Source organism: Mesoplodon bidens (assembly GCF_964165515.1).
Source record: "Mesoplodon bidens genome assembly, chromosome: 4".
Lineage (NCBI taxonomy): Eukaryota > Metazoa > Chordata > Mammalia > Artiodactyla > Ziphiidae > Mesoplodon > Mesoplodon bidens.
The window spans coordinates 145913803-145930484 of NC_138160.1; the positions used below are offsets into that span (position 1 = coordinate 145913803).

The following is a 16682-nucleotide window of genomic DNA, read 5'->3' on the forward strand; positions in this document are numbered from 1 at the left end:
AACAATAAAATGAGTATCTGTCACTATACCTCACAACCTCAAAAGTTAGAACAGTGACAGTTATTTATATCTACCTGAGTGCTTTCCCCTCCCCAAATCAAAGGTAACTTTGATAAGTTCTGAATTTTGTGTTTATGTTTTCTATTTATTAAAGAAATAATTATTCTAGATAGATGTGTATGCCTAAACAATACATCATCTTGTTTGAGTTGCTTTTGAACTTCATAGAACGGTCAACAATTTGACATGATGGTGAGTGATTTTCCAAAATGATTGTACCAATTTATACCACCCCCTCCCCAGTAATATATGTGAGGTTATTGATTCCCATCTTCTCCAATACTTGCTTTGGCCAATTTATTATTTTTTAAAAATTATTATTATTGGGCTTCCCTGGTGGCGCAGTGGTTGAGAGTCCGCCTGCCGATGCAGGGGACACGGGTTCGTGCCCCGGTCCGGGAGGATCCCACATGCTGCAGAGCGGCTGGGCCCGTGAGCCATGGCAACTGAGCCTGCGCGTCTGGAGCCTGTGCTCCGCAACGGGAGAGGCCACAGCAGTGAGAGGCCTGCGTACCAAAAAAAAAAAAAAAAAAATTATTATTTTTTGGCCGCCCCATGTGGCATGCGGGGTTCCTCGACCAGCGATCAAACCCATGCCCCCTGCAGTGGAAGCGTGGAGTCCTAACCAGTGGACCTCCAGGGAATTCCCTGGCCAGTTTATTTTTGCCAGTTGAATGGGCTTAAAATGGTGTCTCACCATCTTACTTTGCATTTTCCTGATTATCACTGAGATTTGAGTATGTCTTTATACGTTTATTGGCCATAAGTATCTTCTCTTCTGTAAGTGTCCATTGTGGTTTTTGCTCCTATTTTATTTTTAGGTCGGTTGTCCTTCTACTGAGCTGTAGGTGTACTAGGAAGATCTAGACGTATTTTTAGGGATAAAGAGAAAAGGGTGGTGGTGGTGGGAGAGGCGTGTTCCAGGACAGAGGCGTTTTCCCTGCAAATCTCACCGACAGAGGATGCTGTCACTGAGTATTTTTGCCGGGGATAGCCAGGGAGAATTGACATTGCATTGTAGGTTTAATTTGCGCTGCGCTCAGATGGAGTGAGGCTGAGCATCTTTTTATCTGCTTCCAAGCCATTTGCATCTCTCCCCTGTGGACCACCTGCTCATCTTTTCATCCCTCGCTCCTCCTCCTAGGATCTACTTCTCCCTCACTTCACATTTCTGTCTGAGAAGCCCTTCACACCTCGGTATTCTTTTCCTCTTCTTTTCCCATTTCTCTCTCTTCTCTCCTCTGCCTTTCTTCCCTCCAGGTCTCACCATCTTCTGACATCACATCCTCCAAGCTCCTAGTCTGCTCTCTCCCCTCTCATCTCCGGTGTCTCTCCAATGCCACCTTTTCTTCCACCTCCCCCACTGTCCCTTCTCTTTTCCTGTTTGTTTCCTACTTCCCATGACATCTCAGCTCTTCTAATTGTTCCCTCCTCTCTCATCTTTCCAGTCCCTCTTTCCAGTGATTCTAACACCTGCCTGTTTTTAAAACATTTTTATTTTATTGAAGTAGTTGACTTACAATGTCGTGTTAATTTCTGTTGTACAGCAAAGTGATTCAGTTATACATACATATACATTCTTTTTCATATTCTTTTCCATTATGGTTTATCACAGGATACTGAATATAGTTCCCTGTGCTACACAGTAGGACCTTGTTGTTTACCCATTCTATATATAATAGCTTGCATCTGCCAATCCCAAACTCCTAATTTATCCCTCCCCCCACCTTTGGTAACGATAGGTTTGCTTTTCTATGTCTGTGGTCTCTTACTGTTTTGTAGATAAGTTAATTTCTATCCTTGTTTTTAGATTCTACATGTAAGTGATATTGTATGATATTTGTCTTTTTCTTTGTTACTTCACTTTGTATGATGACCTCTAGGTCCATCCACGTGGCTGCAAATGGCATTATTCCTTCTTTTTTATGGCTGAGTAATATTCCATTGTATATATGTACCACATCTTTATCCATTCATCTGTTGATGGACATTTAGGTTGTTTCCATGTCTTGGCTATTGTGAATAGTGCTATGAACATAGGGGTGCATGTATCTTTTTGAATTATAGTTTTGTCCAGATATATGCCCAGGAGTGGGATTGCTGGATCATATGTAACACCTTCCTCTCCCTCCATCCTTGTTTCTCAGTGGAGACACAGCAGGGACCTTTCTCTCTGCCATCTCTCCCCACTCCCATCCTCTCCTTTGTTGAGAAGCACAGGTGAGATCTGTCCCCCCACCCTTTCTCTCCTTTCTCTGACTCCTGTCTCTGGTGTTCCCCTGAAGGCAGCACATTCTGGCCCTGCATGGGACCTTGTGGCAGTGATTTTTTCTGGGGTGTGTGTGAGGGGCGGGCACCCTCCTGCAGAGCTCCTGAGGAGACAGTGAAGTCACCCAGCTGAACCCTTGGGAAGCCTGCAGGAAGTTGCCATCCCACAAAGTCCTATTTCACTGTCTCCAGGGAGGTCCTGGGGACCTTGAGGACGGGGATCTGCCAGGCTTGAGCAGGGGCTGCAGGAACAGGTGTGAGTCTCCCCGTCGCCCTTCTGTTTGGACCTGTGTGACTTTGGGCAAAGGACTCCACCTGTCTGAGCCCAGCACCTGCTCATCTGTATGCAAGGTCTGTGAGTAGCTGATTAAGGGCTGCCCTGGGGTGGAAGGAGGTAGCTTGGCTGAGGCTCTGGCTGGGAGTCGGGGACTCACCCAAGGGGGTCCGCATGCGCTGCTCACTGTCTGGGTCCCCTGGGGGTGGGCATGTGTCTTGGGGTGGCAGTGAGTGACCCATTGGTGAGGTATGTAATTCCTGGTTGCCTTGGGGCCTCTGGGGATGGATGAGGAGCTGTGACAGGGACACAAGCTCTCAGGCAGAGAAGTTGGCTCCGGTCAAGTTTTATTGGATCCCCTTTCAGCCTGGGGCTCTTCACAGTTGCCAGGCTGCCTGCACCCCTCTCTCCCCCGGCCGCAACTCTGTCCATTTGCCTGGCGGAAGGAGGGAGGGTGGGCAGAAGGAAGGGGCTGGAGACAGATCATCAGCCCCTGGGGTGGGGCCCTCCCTGTCTCCACAGAATCGGCCCAAGGGTCCCCAGTCTAGCCGCCCCACGAATCCGAGCTGCCAGGCACTGGGGCAGCCCCTTGTGGTCAGTCCTCGGCCGGCTACGTGGCTGGCATGTGCCCGTTGGCCATCCGCCTGGCTGCCCGGCTCCGAGGGCCATCAGTGGGGGCTGCTCCAGGCCGGTGAGCTGCCCTGTTCTTCAGCTGCGGGTACTCCTGGGCTGCCTCCCCATCACTGGAGTCTGACTCTTCCACGTCGCTGCGAACATCCTTCTCCATCTGGGGAACAGGGAGGAGGGAGGAGGCGCGGCGCGGGGCTGGACTGGGCTGGGGGCTCCAGGGAGGCACAAGCTAGCCAACCCTTGCCCGGCCCTACCTGGTCTTCCTTTTTCTTTCTTTTTTTAAAACTATTTTATATGTATTTACTTACTTAATATTTATTTATTTTATTTATAAAAAGTTTTGGGCCATGTGCACGGCATGTGGGATCTTAGTTCCCCGACCAGGGATCGAACCCACACCCCCTGCATTGACAAGGTGGAGCCTTACCCACTGGACCGCCTACCTGGCCTTTCTTTATGAAGCTGTAGATCATGCGAAGGATGAGGCAAGACCAGAACACGTGCAGCAGCTGTAGCATCATCAGAAGCACGTTGAAGAAGTAGTAGCCGAAGAAGGGGCCCGAGTTGGCAATGGACTCGTAGTATGTGGTATAGAGGATCCTACGGTGGGTGAGCAGGAGGGAGAGAGGCAGGGGTTCACTGGCTGCTGTTGCCCCCAGTCCTAGGAATCTCTAACTTGCATGACCTTCCCTGCTCCAGAACCTTCTATAGCTCCCCATTACCCACCCCCAAAGAATGATACCTGTGCCCTTCAGCTGGGCATTTAAGTACCCACCCCCCCTCACCTGGTTATATTAAATTCAAAGAATGAACAAGCTGGACAACTGGCCGGTTGTGACTGTAAACCCCAAGGGGGTGCTTAGTGTCCCAGCAGCTCTCCTGGGTGGTCCTTTCACACCTTCTCAGATCCCTCCCCTTTCCCTCCCACTACCACCTTCACCCAGATCAGCTGTAGGGTCATCAGTGACCTGCCTTGATCAGACAGCAGGCACCCAGCTGGCCCTCCCTCCTCCTGATGTTCTTTCCTCACGTGCCTTCAGGGACCCACACTCCCATGTCCCCACTTCATGGCTTCTCCCTCTCCATCTCCTCTGCAGGCTCCCCCGACCTGCAAACAGCAGGGGGCCCCAGGACTGGGCCTCTCTGTCCACCCCTGGTCTTCGGTGACCCTGTCCAGTCTCGTGACTGCAAACACTGGACGTGGACGTCTCTCCCAGAACCCCAGGCTGGTGTTGACCGCTTCCTCCACACACTTCGGTGGTGGTGCCTGAGGGGCGTGTTGCAGGCCCCTCAAACCCAGCACAGCCAGAGCTGAGCTCCTGATCCTCAAGCAGTAACTCTGAGCCCGTTGCCATCTCATGACCCTCGAGTCACCCCCGAGTCCACCCACTTCTCTCGACTGCACTGGTCGAGCCCCAGCATTGCCCACCCGGACCAGTGCTGTCGCCTCCGCCCTGGTCCCCCAGCTCTTGCTCCAACCTCTTACCAGCTATTCCCCCGGGAGCCACCAGAGGGAGCCTGTGAGTACTGGAGTCAGCTCCCACCCATCCTCTGCTCAGGACCCTGCAGGGCTCGCCACCCGGCTTGGGATAAAAGCCCAACTTCTCCCCAAGGCCTGTAAGACCTTGCATACTCTCTCCCGTCAGCTCTGTGCTCTCCCCTCCTCCCTCTCTCCCTCTTGCTCACTCTGGTCCTGCCACACGGGCCTTCTCTCTGTTCCTCCGACATGCTGGGCATGGTCCTGCCTCAGGGCCTTTGCACATGCTCTTCCCCCTGTGATCAGTAGTTTTCTCCCTCACCTCCCTCCAGTCTCTGTATGAACGCTGTCAGTGAGGCCTTCTCCGACCACCCTATTTCCAGCTATCCACACAGTTCCTGTGACCTTCCCAACTTTTTTTCTCTTTAGCACGAGCACTGCCTCACATATTCTATAGTCTACTTGTTTGCCTTATTATATTTCCCCATCTGCCAGTGTCAGCTCCAGGTGAGCAGGGACCTTCACGTTGTTCCCTCTGCTTGTTGCAACAGGCTCATCAAATTGCCAGGCAAAGACTTTAGCGAGTGGGGCCCAACGACGCTGTCTCCCAACCCATGTTCCAGGCACACGGCAGGGGATGATGACTAAGCCCAGTTTTCGGTTTCTCCTACCTCTGGGCCTTTGCATATGCTGTGCCCTGTGCCGGGAACACCCTTCCTTGCTCCTCCTGGAAACCTCCCAGCCAACACCCCAGCTATCTGGATCGGGAAACCGAGGAACGGAGGGTGAGGCGGGCTTGGATCTCCGCCGCCCCGCCACCCCCCACCTCCCCAAGCCCCAGCGGGAGGGCTGACTCACTGGGTGGGGAAGAGCACAAGGCGAGTGTAGAAGAAGACCAGCGAGAAGATGATGAAGAGAGCGTCGCACACGCGCCGCCAGTGCGTGTAGTTGAACAACTTACAGGCCTGGAGGGGACAGCAGAGAGAAATGCACCTGGGGGTGGGGCGGCGGCAGAAACACGCGGGAAGGGCGGGGCCTCCCCCCAGGGAAAAGGTGCCTCGGCCTGGGCCTGGTGAATTGGGGCGGGTCTTATCTCTAGGAATTGCCTAGAAAGGTAGAAAGTGCGTGGTCTGCGGATGACGGGGGTGGGGCCTCACCTCCCAGGAAGACTGACGGGGTGGGCCTCAACACCAGGGGTACCTGGGAGGGCGGGGGGGGGGCTGGGAGGGGGGGCCGCGCCAGGCGCACCTCCAGCAGGTAGTCGGAGGAGTCGTGCAATAGCAGCACCAGAGAGCCGATGCGCAGCAGATTCGTGCTGTAGGAGAAGACGATCAGGGCGATGGTCACAAAGTGATGTGCCACCTGCTCCTTGAAATCCTGCGGGAGACGGAGGGTCATAGCCGGGATGAGGCTGGGGGGCCGGAGGGGCCCCACCCCGCAGGGCTGGGAGCAGGCCCTCCCAGGGGGTTGCTTGGCATGTGGACCCTATGCCTCCTGCCTGAGACACCAAGGGTCTCGGGGTGTGGGGTGAGGCCACCCCTCTCCTCCTGGAACTGGGTCATGACCGCCCCAGGCCAGACTCTTGGTCTGGCCTCACCTTGCGCTTGGTGTCGAAGGGCAGCGTGATCAGCAGAGAGACGTAGAAACTCAGCTCCAGGAGATACCAGTGGTACAGGGCCGGCTTCAGGGGCTGTGGCAGGGAGTGCAAGGTTAGCTGTGGGGAGTGGAGATTCCCACGGGACATGGGGCGTGGGGTAGGCCCCTCCCCATTTGCTCAAACCCATGACACATGAATCCCAGTGAGTGAGGAAGGCATGAGCTCCCCATCCTTAGAGGTAATCAAGGGCAGTGGTTTTGTGGCAGCTCCTGCTCCCAGTATGTCCTGACTCCTGGCCCCTCTCCATTCCACACGGGAGCCAAAAAACAGAGTGGGATTCAGGGGGGGAATGATGGTGTGATGTCCAGCTTTGGCGCTCTTGCCTGTGGCCACAGGAACTCTGACTGCCCTGACCCTCCCACTAGCCTCCAGACACCACCCCTCCCACTCACCTGCTGTGGGTAACCGTCCCAGCACATTACCGGTGTCCACAGCCACGATTCCTGCAGGGACACGGGAGTCTGAAGTTGTCCAGAGGTTAGAACCCAGGCCCCCCAGCCCCCCAGCCCCCCAGCCCCCGGCCTGGGGCCTCCTCAGGCCTCCCTGGCCCTTGACGTGCTGCTGTCACTCAGGCCGGCTGTTTCCTGCCTGGTTGCAACTCTGCTCTCACTGTAGACCAGGGGCTGATTCAGAATCCCCAGCCCTGACACACAGTAGGTCCTCTCAACAGGCACCCATCGAGTGAACAGTGACCACCACCTGGCCTCACTCCCTCCACCCTCCCTCTCTGTGCCTTAGCACATGTTTGCCCCTCGGCCCGAACCCCACACACCCCTCCCCAGTCCAATCCAGGCCCAGCGTATACTAGGTGCTTGAGGGATAGGGCAGGTGAGCTGTCAGGTACACTCACGTGGTAAAGAACCGAGATTCCACCGATGAAGGAGCACAGATAGAAGGCGAACCTCCAGCTGCAGGCGGGGAGGGAGCCCCTGAGGCAGCTGCCAAAGGACCAGACCCCCTGCCGCACCCCCAGACTCCCCCTTCCCGGCCCCACCCTGGGCTTACCTGGCCTCACAGAACTTCTTGGTCAGGCAGGGCCGGTCCTGGTTCCGGCGTCTCCGGAACCAGTGTTGGGTCTGTCGCAGTGTGAGCCCACACTGGGTCGCCAGGAGGCTCATCTGGGACTGGGGAGGGAGTGATGGGGGCCAGGGTCACAGAGGTGGCCTCCTGCCCCTGTCCCAGGACAGGCGGGACCCAGCTCTGCCCCCCCTCCCCTAGAGCCCCAGGCCTCGCCTGTGGGGTGCTCTACCTTTGGAGATGGGGGAGTAGGGGGTTTCACAGGGTGGGGGTCCCCCCAAAAAGAGGCCTTATAAAAACCCAGCCCTGCTCACAGACAGGCTGATGGGAACTGGGATTCAAGGGGCTGGGGGTGGGGACAGCCTCCCACAGAGGTTTTCTTGCACCCCCTCTAGAACCTCCCCCAGGGGACCCAAGCAGGCCAATGGGGAGGGAGGAGGGGGTCAGGGATCTCACCTCTGTGGGTCTCTGCCCTTCCATAAGGAAGTGTTTCTCCAGCGTGGCATTGGGCTTCACCGGCCTTCTGGTCTGGTTCCGCACACCCAGCCACCGGCTCAGGGGCAGGCCAATGAATCTGGGTGTAGGGGAGACACAGCTTGTCAGTCCAGGAAGGGAAACGGGGGCTCACTGGGCCGCATTTTAGGACCCTGGAGGCGGTAGCCTGGCTGCTGCATTGCGCCCAACCTAAGAGAGGAAGCTGGATTGGTCTTCAGGATGGGGGATGAACAACTTTGGTGGTACCCAGACACCTTCACTCCATCCCAAACCAGGGATGAGAGTCCCCTCGATGCCTGTCTCATGATGGCCTGGGTGCTGATCTGCCCGGCTACCAGGCTGGGGGCCCCCCCGCGTGGGCAGAAGCAGGTCTGCTCCTTCTCAGGCCTCCCTCCACCCAGCATCCCCCCCTCCCTTGTGCACACTTGGAGGAGCCGGGACCCTGGTGAGTCAATTACCACATTGCCCACAGGGGGGCCCCCAAGAGCAGCGGTCGGGACCAAATTGCATGTCCACCATCCTAATATCACCTTTCATTGGGGGAAACTGAGGCTCAGAGCAGCCCAGCAAGGAAATTATTCCAGACTCAATCGTGTTGGGGGGCAGGCGGGGGTGGGGATGGGACATGACAGCCATTTACTGAACGCTTAGGATCTGCCAAGCACGTGTCCAAGTCCACCTCGTGTGCTAGCTCACTTAACGCTAGTATTGTCCCCATTGTCCTGATGGGCAAACTGAGGCTCAGAGAGGCCAGAAACACGCTCAAGGTGACACAGCAAGTGAATGGCAAACCCAGGATTCATTTTCCCTTAACAGGGAAAACCTCTGCCTTTGTTTGACCCCAGAAAAGCTACTTCCAACCCCATTGCCCTTTAGAAAGGCAAGGGATGCCTTTGGGAGGAGTTAACACTGCCACCTCAGCTGGAGCCATTGGCTAAATAGGTGGGAAAATAGACCCAGCCTTCAAGGCCTGGCTGAATTGGGCCTCCCAGAATCCCTCAGGCAAAGCCTCGACCCTCGCTGAACTACCTGCTGTGTGACCTCAGGCAGGTCATTTGACCTCTCTGTGCCTCCATTTCCGCTTCTGTAAAATGGGGATAATAACAGTACAACCTCACTGGGTGAGTTAAGACACACAAACTGCTTAGAGCAATGGGTGGCACAGAGGAAGAACCCAAAGAGTGTCTAGTAAATACAGTGTCAGTGGACATGCCCTGGATTCCCCATGTCCAGCCTGTGTCCTGGGAGCCCAGACCCTAGGAAGCGCCTCATGAGTGGGAGAGACAAAGCAAAGTGTAGAATGCTCGCACGTCCCTGTGGTCAAAGAGTGGGACACAGGGAAGGACCCGAAGTGAGGGCCAGAGGGGGTTAAGGGCTTTGTGGGGAGAGGGTCAGGGCAGGCTTCCCTGGAACCCAGCCTTGAAGGAACTGCAGGGGAGTGAGTGCAAAGGCCGGGGGGTCGCAAAGAAGGTGGGGGACCTGAAACAACATGTGAGATGTGGAGGAAGGGGAGGGGGAGGGGCTCTCAGGCATGGAGGGGGAAGCTGGGGGAAGGGGGGGCAGGCCCAGTGGGGGTAGGCCATGGGGGCAAGGCAGGTCTGGGAGCTGTAACCGCAGCATTAGTCATGTAGAAAAGGGTGGGACCACCTAGGTCAGAGGGAAGGGACCCAAGAGATGGACAGCCAGAGAAGGAGAAGGAACTCCAGTTTGGGGCAGCGTTTGGGTCACGTGAGAAATGACTAAAAATCCATGGGGTCTGGCAACCAGGAGGGCACTGGGAACCTGGGCAGGCGGCATATACTCGGGGGCCGGCTGCCAGGCTCCAGGAGGCTGGGGGTGAGTGGAGGGGGCTCCCAAAGGGGGGCTGGAGTGCCTATGCCCCTTCCTTTGGCTAGAAAGGGGAGCAGGAGAAAAAGGCGGTAAGGGAGAGGGCAGGAGGTGGGGATGGGGGAGAGGTGCCCATACAGGACAGAGGGAGGAGGGAGTGGGCAGGAGTTTCTTTGCTTACTCACTGGCCTCTGCAGACCCATCCTAGGTCAGCAAAGCAGGCACATCCCCTCCAGGGCCCCCACTTGTTTTCTGAAGATGCTGGCACACCCAGACCTGAGCTGCAGCCAGCATTCCAGGCATCAGAGACCATCGGAGCGGGGGTGGTGGCAGCTGGGGGCAGGATGGAGCCCAAAAAAGCACTCTGACTCAAAGCCAGGCTCCGTCCGGGGACACATGAGGATGAAATCACACAGATGGGAGAGCACAGGGCGGGTGCTGCGCACACACGAGCGATGACAGGCTCAACCTGCCAGGGCACAGCGGACACTCACCTCTCGAAGGCGAAGCGCACAGCCACCAGGGCCAGAGCCAGGGGCAGGGCCATCAGCATGTCCTGGGGGTGGGCGTAGACCAGGCCATCGCGGTCCTCCAGTACAGCCCACGAGTTGTTGGGTGGTAGCCAGAACCTCTCCTGCCATAGCCACTCATTCAGGCTGGACCACATACTGTGGACACACGGTCCAGTTAATGGAGAACTTGGCACACAGGACGGGTAGTGGGAGGGCCCAGCACCTCGCCCTCACACCCCCCAGTGCCTAGCAACCTGAAGTTTATTAGAGCCAGTGTTAAGGACAGACTTGGGCTGGGTGTCCTCAGGCAAATGACCTGACCTCTCTGAATCTCAAGTTCATCTGTAAAATAGGGACAGTAATACCCACCTCTCAGCCCAGCCTGATACGGCACACAAAGTGCTTAGCCCAGTGCTTATTGACCCTTAAATACAGCTCATGACAGTAGTTATTATTCTGTACTCTACAGACATGAGAACAGTGGCCAGAATCAAGGGAGTGGCTGATCGGGGTCACGAACCTGAGTTCTCTAAATGTCTGGGAAGGTCTTCTGCCACTGTGGGAAGGTGCCTCTGATACAGCCCAAAGATGAAGGATTTAAGGAAATCCACGATTCTCTCCCTGGCCAACCATCCACACATGGACTCCCCTTGAGGTGTGAATGTCGGCTATCTCGCTCGCCATCCCAAGAGCCCGGCTGCAGCTTGGCAAGAGAGCCTACTGCGTGATCGAGCTTGCTGCCAGATAATCAAGCAGTGGTTGAGGTGGGCCAACTTTCCACCAAGAGCTTCTGGGGAGCTGCAGTGGGGCCCAGCTGTCCTGATGAGCCCAAATAGCTTCTCCTGTTCCCAAGATTTAAGACTAAGTGCCCTAACCCCACACTGGTCCCCACTTGCAAAGTTTGTTCATTCATTTGCTTGTCTGTCCATCCATCCATCCATCCACCCACCCACCCACCCATAGTCCATCTACTCATCTGTTCATCAATCCACCTATTCATCTGTTCATCCATTCAGCCATATCGTCTGCTTGCCCACCTGTACACCTACCCAGCCAGCCAGCCAGCCAGCCAGCCATCTATCCATCCACCCACCTACCTGTCCATCTTCCCATCCATCCATCTGCCTATCCATACATCCATCTACCCACCTGTCTGTCTACCTGTCTGTCCATCCATCCATCCATCCACCCACTGTCCATCTACTCATCCATCCATCCATCCATCCACCTATTCATCTGTTCATCCATCCAGCCATCTGCCTGCCTACCTGCACATCTATGCGTACAGCCATCTGTCCATCCATCTGTTCATCCACCCACCCATCCACTCATCCATCCATCCATCCACAAGATATTCTCTGAGCGGCTTGTACATGCCAGCCTGGGGCTGGATGTTGGGGACGCAAGCAGGGAACAAAGCAGACACATTCCTGTCACCATGAAGCTCACAGCCCAGCAGGGGGAGGCAACCAATACACAAGTAAACAGATTCATAAATAAATAACACAGTGTGATGGGTCTGGTAGAAAATAAACAGGGTGGTGCGATTTATCAAGGAAGGTCTGAGCTAGGTCTGAGCTCATACACCATCTGAGCTGAGACCTAGAGATGAGGAGGGCCTGGGTTTGTGCAGAAGAAGGTAGTGGTGCTGCGAAGGGGGCTGGGAGGGGCCTTCCAGAGAAATGAGCAGCAGGTACAAAGGCCCTGAGGCAGGACTGAGTAAAACTGAGTGTTGGAGAACCAGTAAGTGGTCTATTGCTTCATCACACATCTGCCCATGTATCCATCCATCCCTCTATCCACCCACCAGTGCATTTCTCAGTGCATTTCAAAATAAGCAGCTCGGGTTGGGGGAGGGATAAATTAGGAGCTTGGGATTAAAATATACACACTATTATATATAAAATAGATAATCAACAAGGACCTACTGTATAGCACAGGGAACTATACTCAGTATCTTGTAATAACTTATAATGGAAAAGAATCTAAAAAGTAAATATATATATGTGTATATGTATATGTATAACTGAATCACTTTGCTGTACACCTGAAACTAACACAACATTGTACATCAACTATATTTCAAGAAAAAATTTTTAAGAAGCAGCAGACATCAAGTCACATCACCCCTAAATATTTTCAGCGTGCAGATCATTAACTAGAGTTCGATATTGACTTACGTGTTTTTTTTTTCTTTCAAGGTAAAATTTACTAGAGCAAAATGCACTCATGTTAACTGTACAGTTGCTGAGTTTTTGTTTGTTTGTTTGTTTGTTTTTAATTAATTAATTTATTTATTTTTGGCTGTGTTGGGTCTTCATTTCTGCGCGAGGGCCCTCTCCAGTTGCGGCAAGAGGGGGCCACTCCCCATCGCTGTGTGCGGGCCTCTCACTATCACGGCCTCCCTTGCCGTGGAGCACAGGCTCCAGACGCGCAGGCTCAGTAGTTGTGGCTCACGGGCCCAGCCGCTCCGCGGCATGTGGGATCCCCCCAGACCAGGGCTCGAACCCATGTCCCCTGCACTAGCAGGCAGACTCCCAACCACTGTGCCACCAGGGAAGCCCCAGTTGCTGAGTTTTGACAAATACACGCACCTGTGTAAACCAACCTCTGGCCACAAACACTCCCATCCCTCCACAAGGTTCTCTCTTGGGCCCTTTCCCAGCCAGCCTCCATCTCTACTGTCCAAAGGTAACGTCTGCTCCGGTTTTTTTTCCATCAGGGATTACTTTTGTCTGTTCCAGAACTTTATATAAATGGAATCACAAACCCCGTCTTTGTGTCTAGCTTCTTTCACTTGTGTAATATTTTCAAGATTCATCCCTATTGTTCCAAGATCAGTAGCTTCCTTCTTTTTTTTTTTAAATATTTATTTATTTATTTGGCTGCGCCAGGTCTTAGTTGCAGCATGTGGGCCTCTCTCTAGTTGTGGCGTGTGGGCTCTAGAGCGCACACACTGGGGCTCAGTAGTTGTGGCGTGCGGGCTTAGTTGCCCTGCAGCATGTGGGATCTTAGTTCCCCGACTAGGGATTGAAGCCACGACCCCTGCATTGGAAGGTGGATTCTTAACCACTGGACCACCAGGAAAGTCCCGAGCTTCTTTTTTTCTTATTCCCGAATCTTTGACACCAAATGAATATACCACGATTGGTTATCATTTGCTTGTTGATGGGTATTTGGGATGCATTCAGCGTTGGGGAATTACGAGCAAAGCTGTTCAGAGCATTCACATCCGAGTCTTGTGTGAACAGAAGTTTTCCTGTCTCCTGGGTCCATCCGGAGGAGTGGAATTGCTGGGTCATTCTGCATGTTTTCCTTCATAAGCAACTGCCAAACTGTGTTCTGGGGTGGCTGTACCATTTTACACTCCATTTCATGCAGTCTGGGAGTTCTATGGCCCGTGTTTTTATTTTAGGTAAGATGGCAAGCGGGGGAGGGGGGGTGTTGGTTGCCATACAGGAAGTGGCCTTGGAGGCCAGAAGGGGGGCCAACCCAGATAATCCAGGATCGTTCCCCCCATCTCAAGGTCAGCCGATTAGCAACCTTAATTCTATCTGCAATCTCACCTTCCCTTTGCCACGTTAGGTAGCGTATCCCCAGGTTCCAGGATTAGGATGTGGACATCATTAAGGGGGCATTATTATAGAGAAAATTCACTGAGTTGTGCATCTATGTTGTGGGCTCTTTCTCTGTGCAGATTCAAATGTTTGCCTTGGGGCTTCCCTGGTGGTGCAGTGGTTGAGAATCTGCCCGCTAATGCAGGGGACAAGGGTTCGAGCCCTGGTCTGGGACGATCCCACATGCCGCGGAGCAACTAGGCCCGTGAACCACAACTACTGAGCCTGCACACCTGGAGCCTGTGCTCCGCAACAAGAGAGGCCGCGATAGTGAGAGGCCCGCGCACCACGATGAAGAGCGGCCCCCGCTTGCCACAACTAGAGAAAGCCCTCGCACAGAAACGAAGACCCAACACAGCAAAAATAAATAAATTAATTAATAAACTCCTACCCCTCAAAAAAAAAAAAAAGTTTGCCTTGAAAAAGTCTATGATTCTGCTAAAATATGACACAAATGAACTCATCTATGAAACAGACTCACAGACATAGAGAATAGGCTTGTGGTTGCCAAGGGGAGGCAGGGTGGGGGAGAGATGGAGTGGGAGTTTGGGGTTACCAGATACAAACTATTACATATAGAATGGATAAACAACAAGGTGCTACTGTATAGCACAGGGAACTATATTCAATGTTCAGTGATAAACCATAATGGAAGAGAATATGAAAAAGAATATGTGTGTATATATATATAACTGAATCACTTTGCTGTACAGCAGAAATTGACACAACATTGTAAAGCAACTATACTTCAATAAAATACCTTTTAAAAAAAAGTCGATGATTCTGATTTCAATTCCAACAGGTGGGTTTTTTCCCCCCACACCACCTCTGACACCAGCTGTGTATCCTACAATTCAACTCAACTCTGACACCATCTACCTGGAGATACACCGGTTGAGGGCTCAGTCCCACAAGGCTGTACCCATCCCACTTCAGACGCCAAGCACAAGTCCAGATTGTCACCTGTGCTTCTGACCAACTGGACATAGATGGAGATCCCCACGAGCCCTCCTTGGTTCAATTAATTTTCTACAGCAGCTCACAGGACACAAACAGTTTACTTCCTAGATAACCGATTTATTATAAAAGGATATATAACTCAGGAATAGCCAGATGGAAAGAATCATAGGGCAAGGTATTGGGGAAGGGGGCGGAGCTTCCACGCCCTCCCCAGATGCACCAGTCCCCGCACATCTCTTGTTCATCAACCTGGAAGCTTTCCGAACCCCCATCCTTAAGGGTTTTTATGGCGGCTTCATAACATAGTCGTAGTAATTAAATCCATGGCCACTGGAGGTCCAGGGGTGGGAATGAAAGTTCCAACCCTTTCATCAAGAGGTTGGTTCCCCTGGCAACCAGTCCCAGCCTTAGGTGACCTGAGTGGGGGGGCTTTCCAAAAGTCACCTCATTAACATAACAAAAGGCACCTTTATTCCTCTTATCATTTAGGAAATTCTCAGGGTTTTAAACGCTCTGTGCCAGGAACCGAGGAAGGCCAAATATCTACTTCTCATTATAGATCACAATATCACAAGTCAAATACAGAAAAAGAAAAATTCTCAGAGTCTGAGGAACTGGGTGAACCAGGATGGTGAATGGATTTGGGGGCAGGAGGTGGGTTTGGTGTTAGACAAGACAAGTTGGGGGAAGGTGAACTGTCAGTCATCGTGTGCCTAATGTTTAAATCCACGGAGATGTGTCATGAAAAAATATTGCCTGCTGTATCAGTAAGCAAAGGATGTTGCAGCCAACAAGCCACCACATTACAGCTGCTGTCCCCCCTCCCCCCATGGTGAGTTCTGAGGGAACTCAGGATGGAAACAGCATGCCTGCCATCTAGCTACACCCACCCCCGACAGTGCACCCCGAGGAGACTCAGGAAGAGAAAGCACAGATTGCTGGCCCAGATAGCTGAGGTGCATATCAAAGAAATGAATTCAGTAAGCCCAGATTCTTGCATCTTCCCAAACAGAGAGAATTCCTTAACTTGAGCTATCTGGTTTTCTTTTAATTAACAGTAATCGTTTTATGTTCTGACTACCTGGTCTTTGTTGCAAAAACCCCTGTATTTATCCGGGCTTCTCCCTTACCTCTCTGGAGCAGTTCCTTAGAGCTACCTGAGAGGCTGTTTCCTGGGCTTGAAGTCCTCAGAATGTCTGCAGAACAAAACATAATTCTCAACTTTTCGGTTGTGCATTTTTTTTCCATCGACAGTGGATTTGGGGGCAGGAGATGGGTTTGGTGACAAGAAGCTCCTCCAGGGTTGGGGCAGGGGATGGATGGAATCCCCCAGGGAAGGGGTGTAGATGAGGGACCAGCCCACAGACCATGCCTTATGGTGTCCAGGTTCAGGCATCACTGAAGTGATTAGTAGTAGCCGCCACCACTGGACACTCCAGCGTGGGGGGGACACCAAAAGGCAGCAGGCTGATAAGTGGGCAAAAGTGTCAAACAAACAAACAAAAAAAGGAACAAAGGGTGTCGCTCACTATCCAGTTATAAAAAGGGTTAAACTGCAACCTGCAGGCAGTGCACCTTGAGGGGGATTCAGGATGGGAAAAAAAAATACGATGAGGCGTTTTGTGCTTTGGATCAAAGGGTCCCTGGATAGTTCAGACGCACAGCAGGAAGAATTTCAATGACCTCAGATTCGTGTATCTTCCCCATACACAGACAAGCATGAACGTCATTAACTTGAGATATCTGTTCTTTGTGATTGGCAGTCATCCTTTCCCAAGATGTATGCTTGATTGCATGCATTTCCTAGCCAAAAAAATTCATATATATTCTGGCTACTCCCCTACCTCTTTGGAGCTGTTTACTCAGAGCTACTGAGTGGCCTTCTTCA

General features: G+C 52.8%; 1 protein-coding gene across 2 annotated transcripts in view; it reads right to left on the reverse strand.

Moving 5' to 3' along the window:
* Positions 1 to 1507: 1507 nt before the first annotated feature.
* The window catches only part of CERS4 (ceramide synthase 4), a 40643-nt gene continuing 25468 nt past the window's right edge, over positions 1508 to 16682 (reverse strand). Inside the window, exons 2-12 of one of the 2 annotated variants that reach the window (XM_081231669.1) lie at positions 15925 to 15990; positions 10200 to 10373; positions 7840 to 7957; positions 7372 to 7490; positions 7217 to 7274; positions 6759 to 6809; positions 6307 to 6399; positions 5958 to 6086; positions 5568 to 5674; positions 3676 to 3832; positions 1508 to 3389 (exon numbers count right to left, since the gene is read on the reverse strand). In XM_081231669.1, coding sequence (XP_081087795.1) covers positions 3213 to 3389; positions 3676 to 3832; positions 5568 to 5674; positions 5958 to 6086; positions 6307 to 6399; positions 6759 to 6809; positions 7217 to 7274; positions 7372 to 7490; positions 7840 to 7957; positions 10200 to 10372 — 1182 coding nt within the window. In that variant the 5' untranslated portion in view covers position 10373; positions 15925 to 15990 and the 3' untranslated portion in view covers positions 1508 to 3212. The remainder of the gene's footprint in view (positions 3390 to 3675; positions 3833 to 5567; positions 5675 to 5957; positions 6087 to 6306; positions 6400 to 6758; positions 6810 to 7216; positions 7275 to 7371; positions 7491 to 7839; positions 7958 to 10199; positions 10374 to 15924; positions 15991 to 16682) is intronic. The other variant, XM_081231668.1, reaches the window with a different exon arrangement.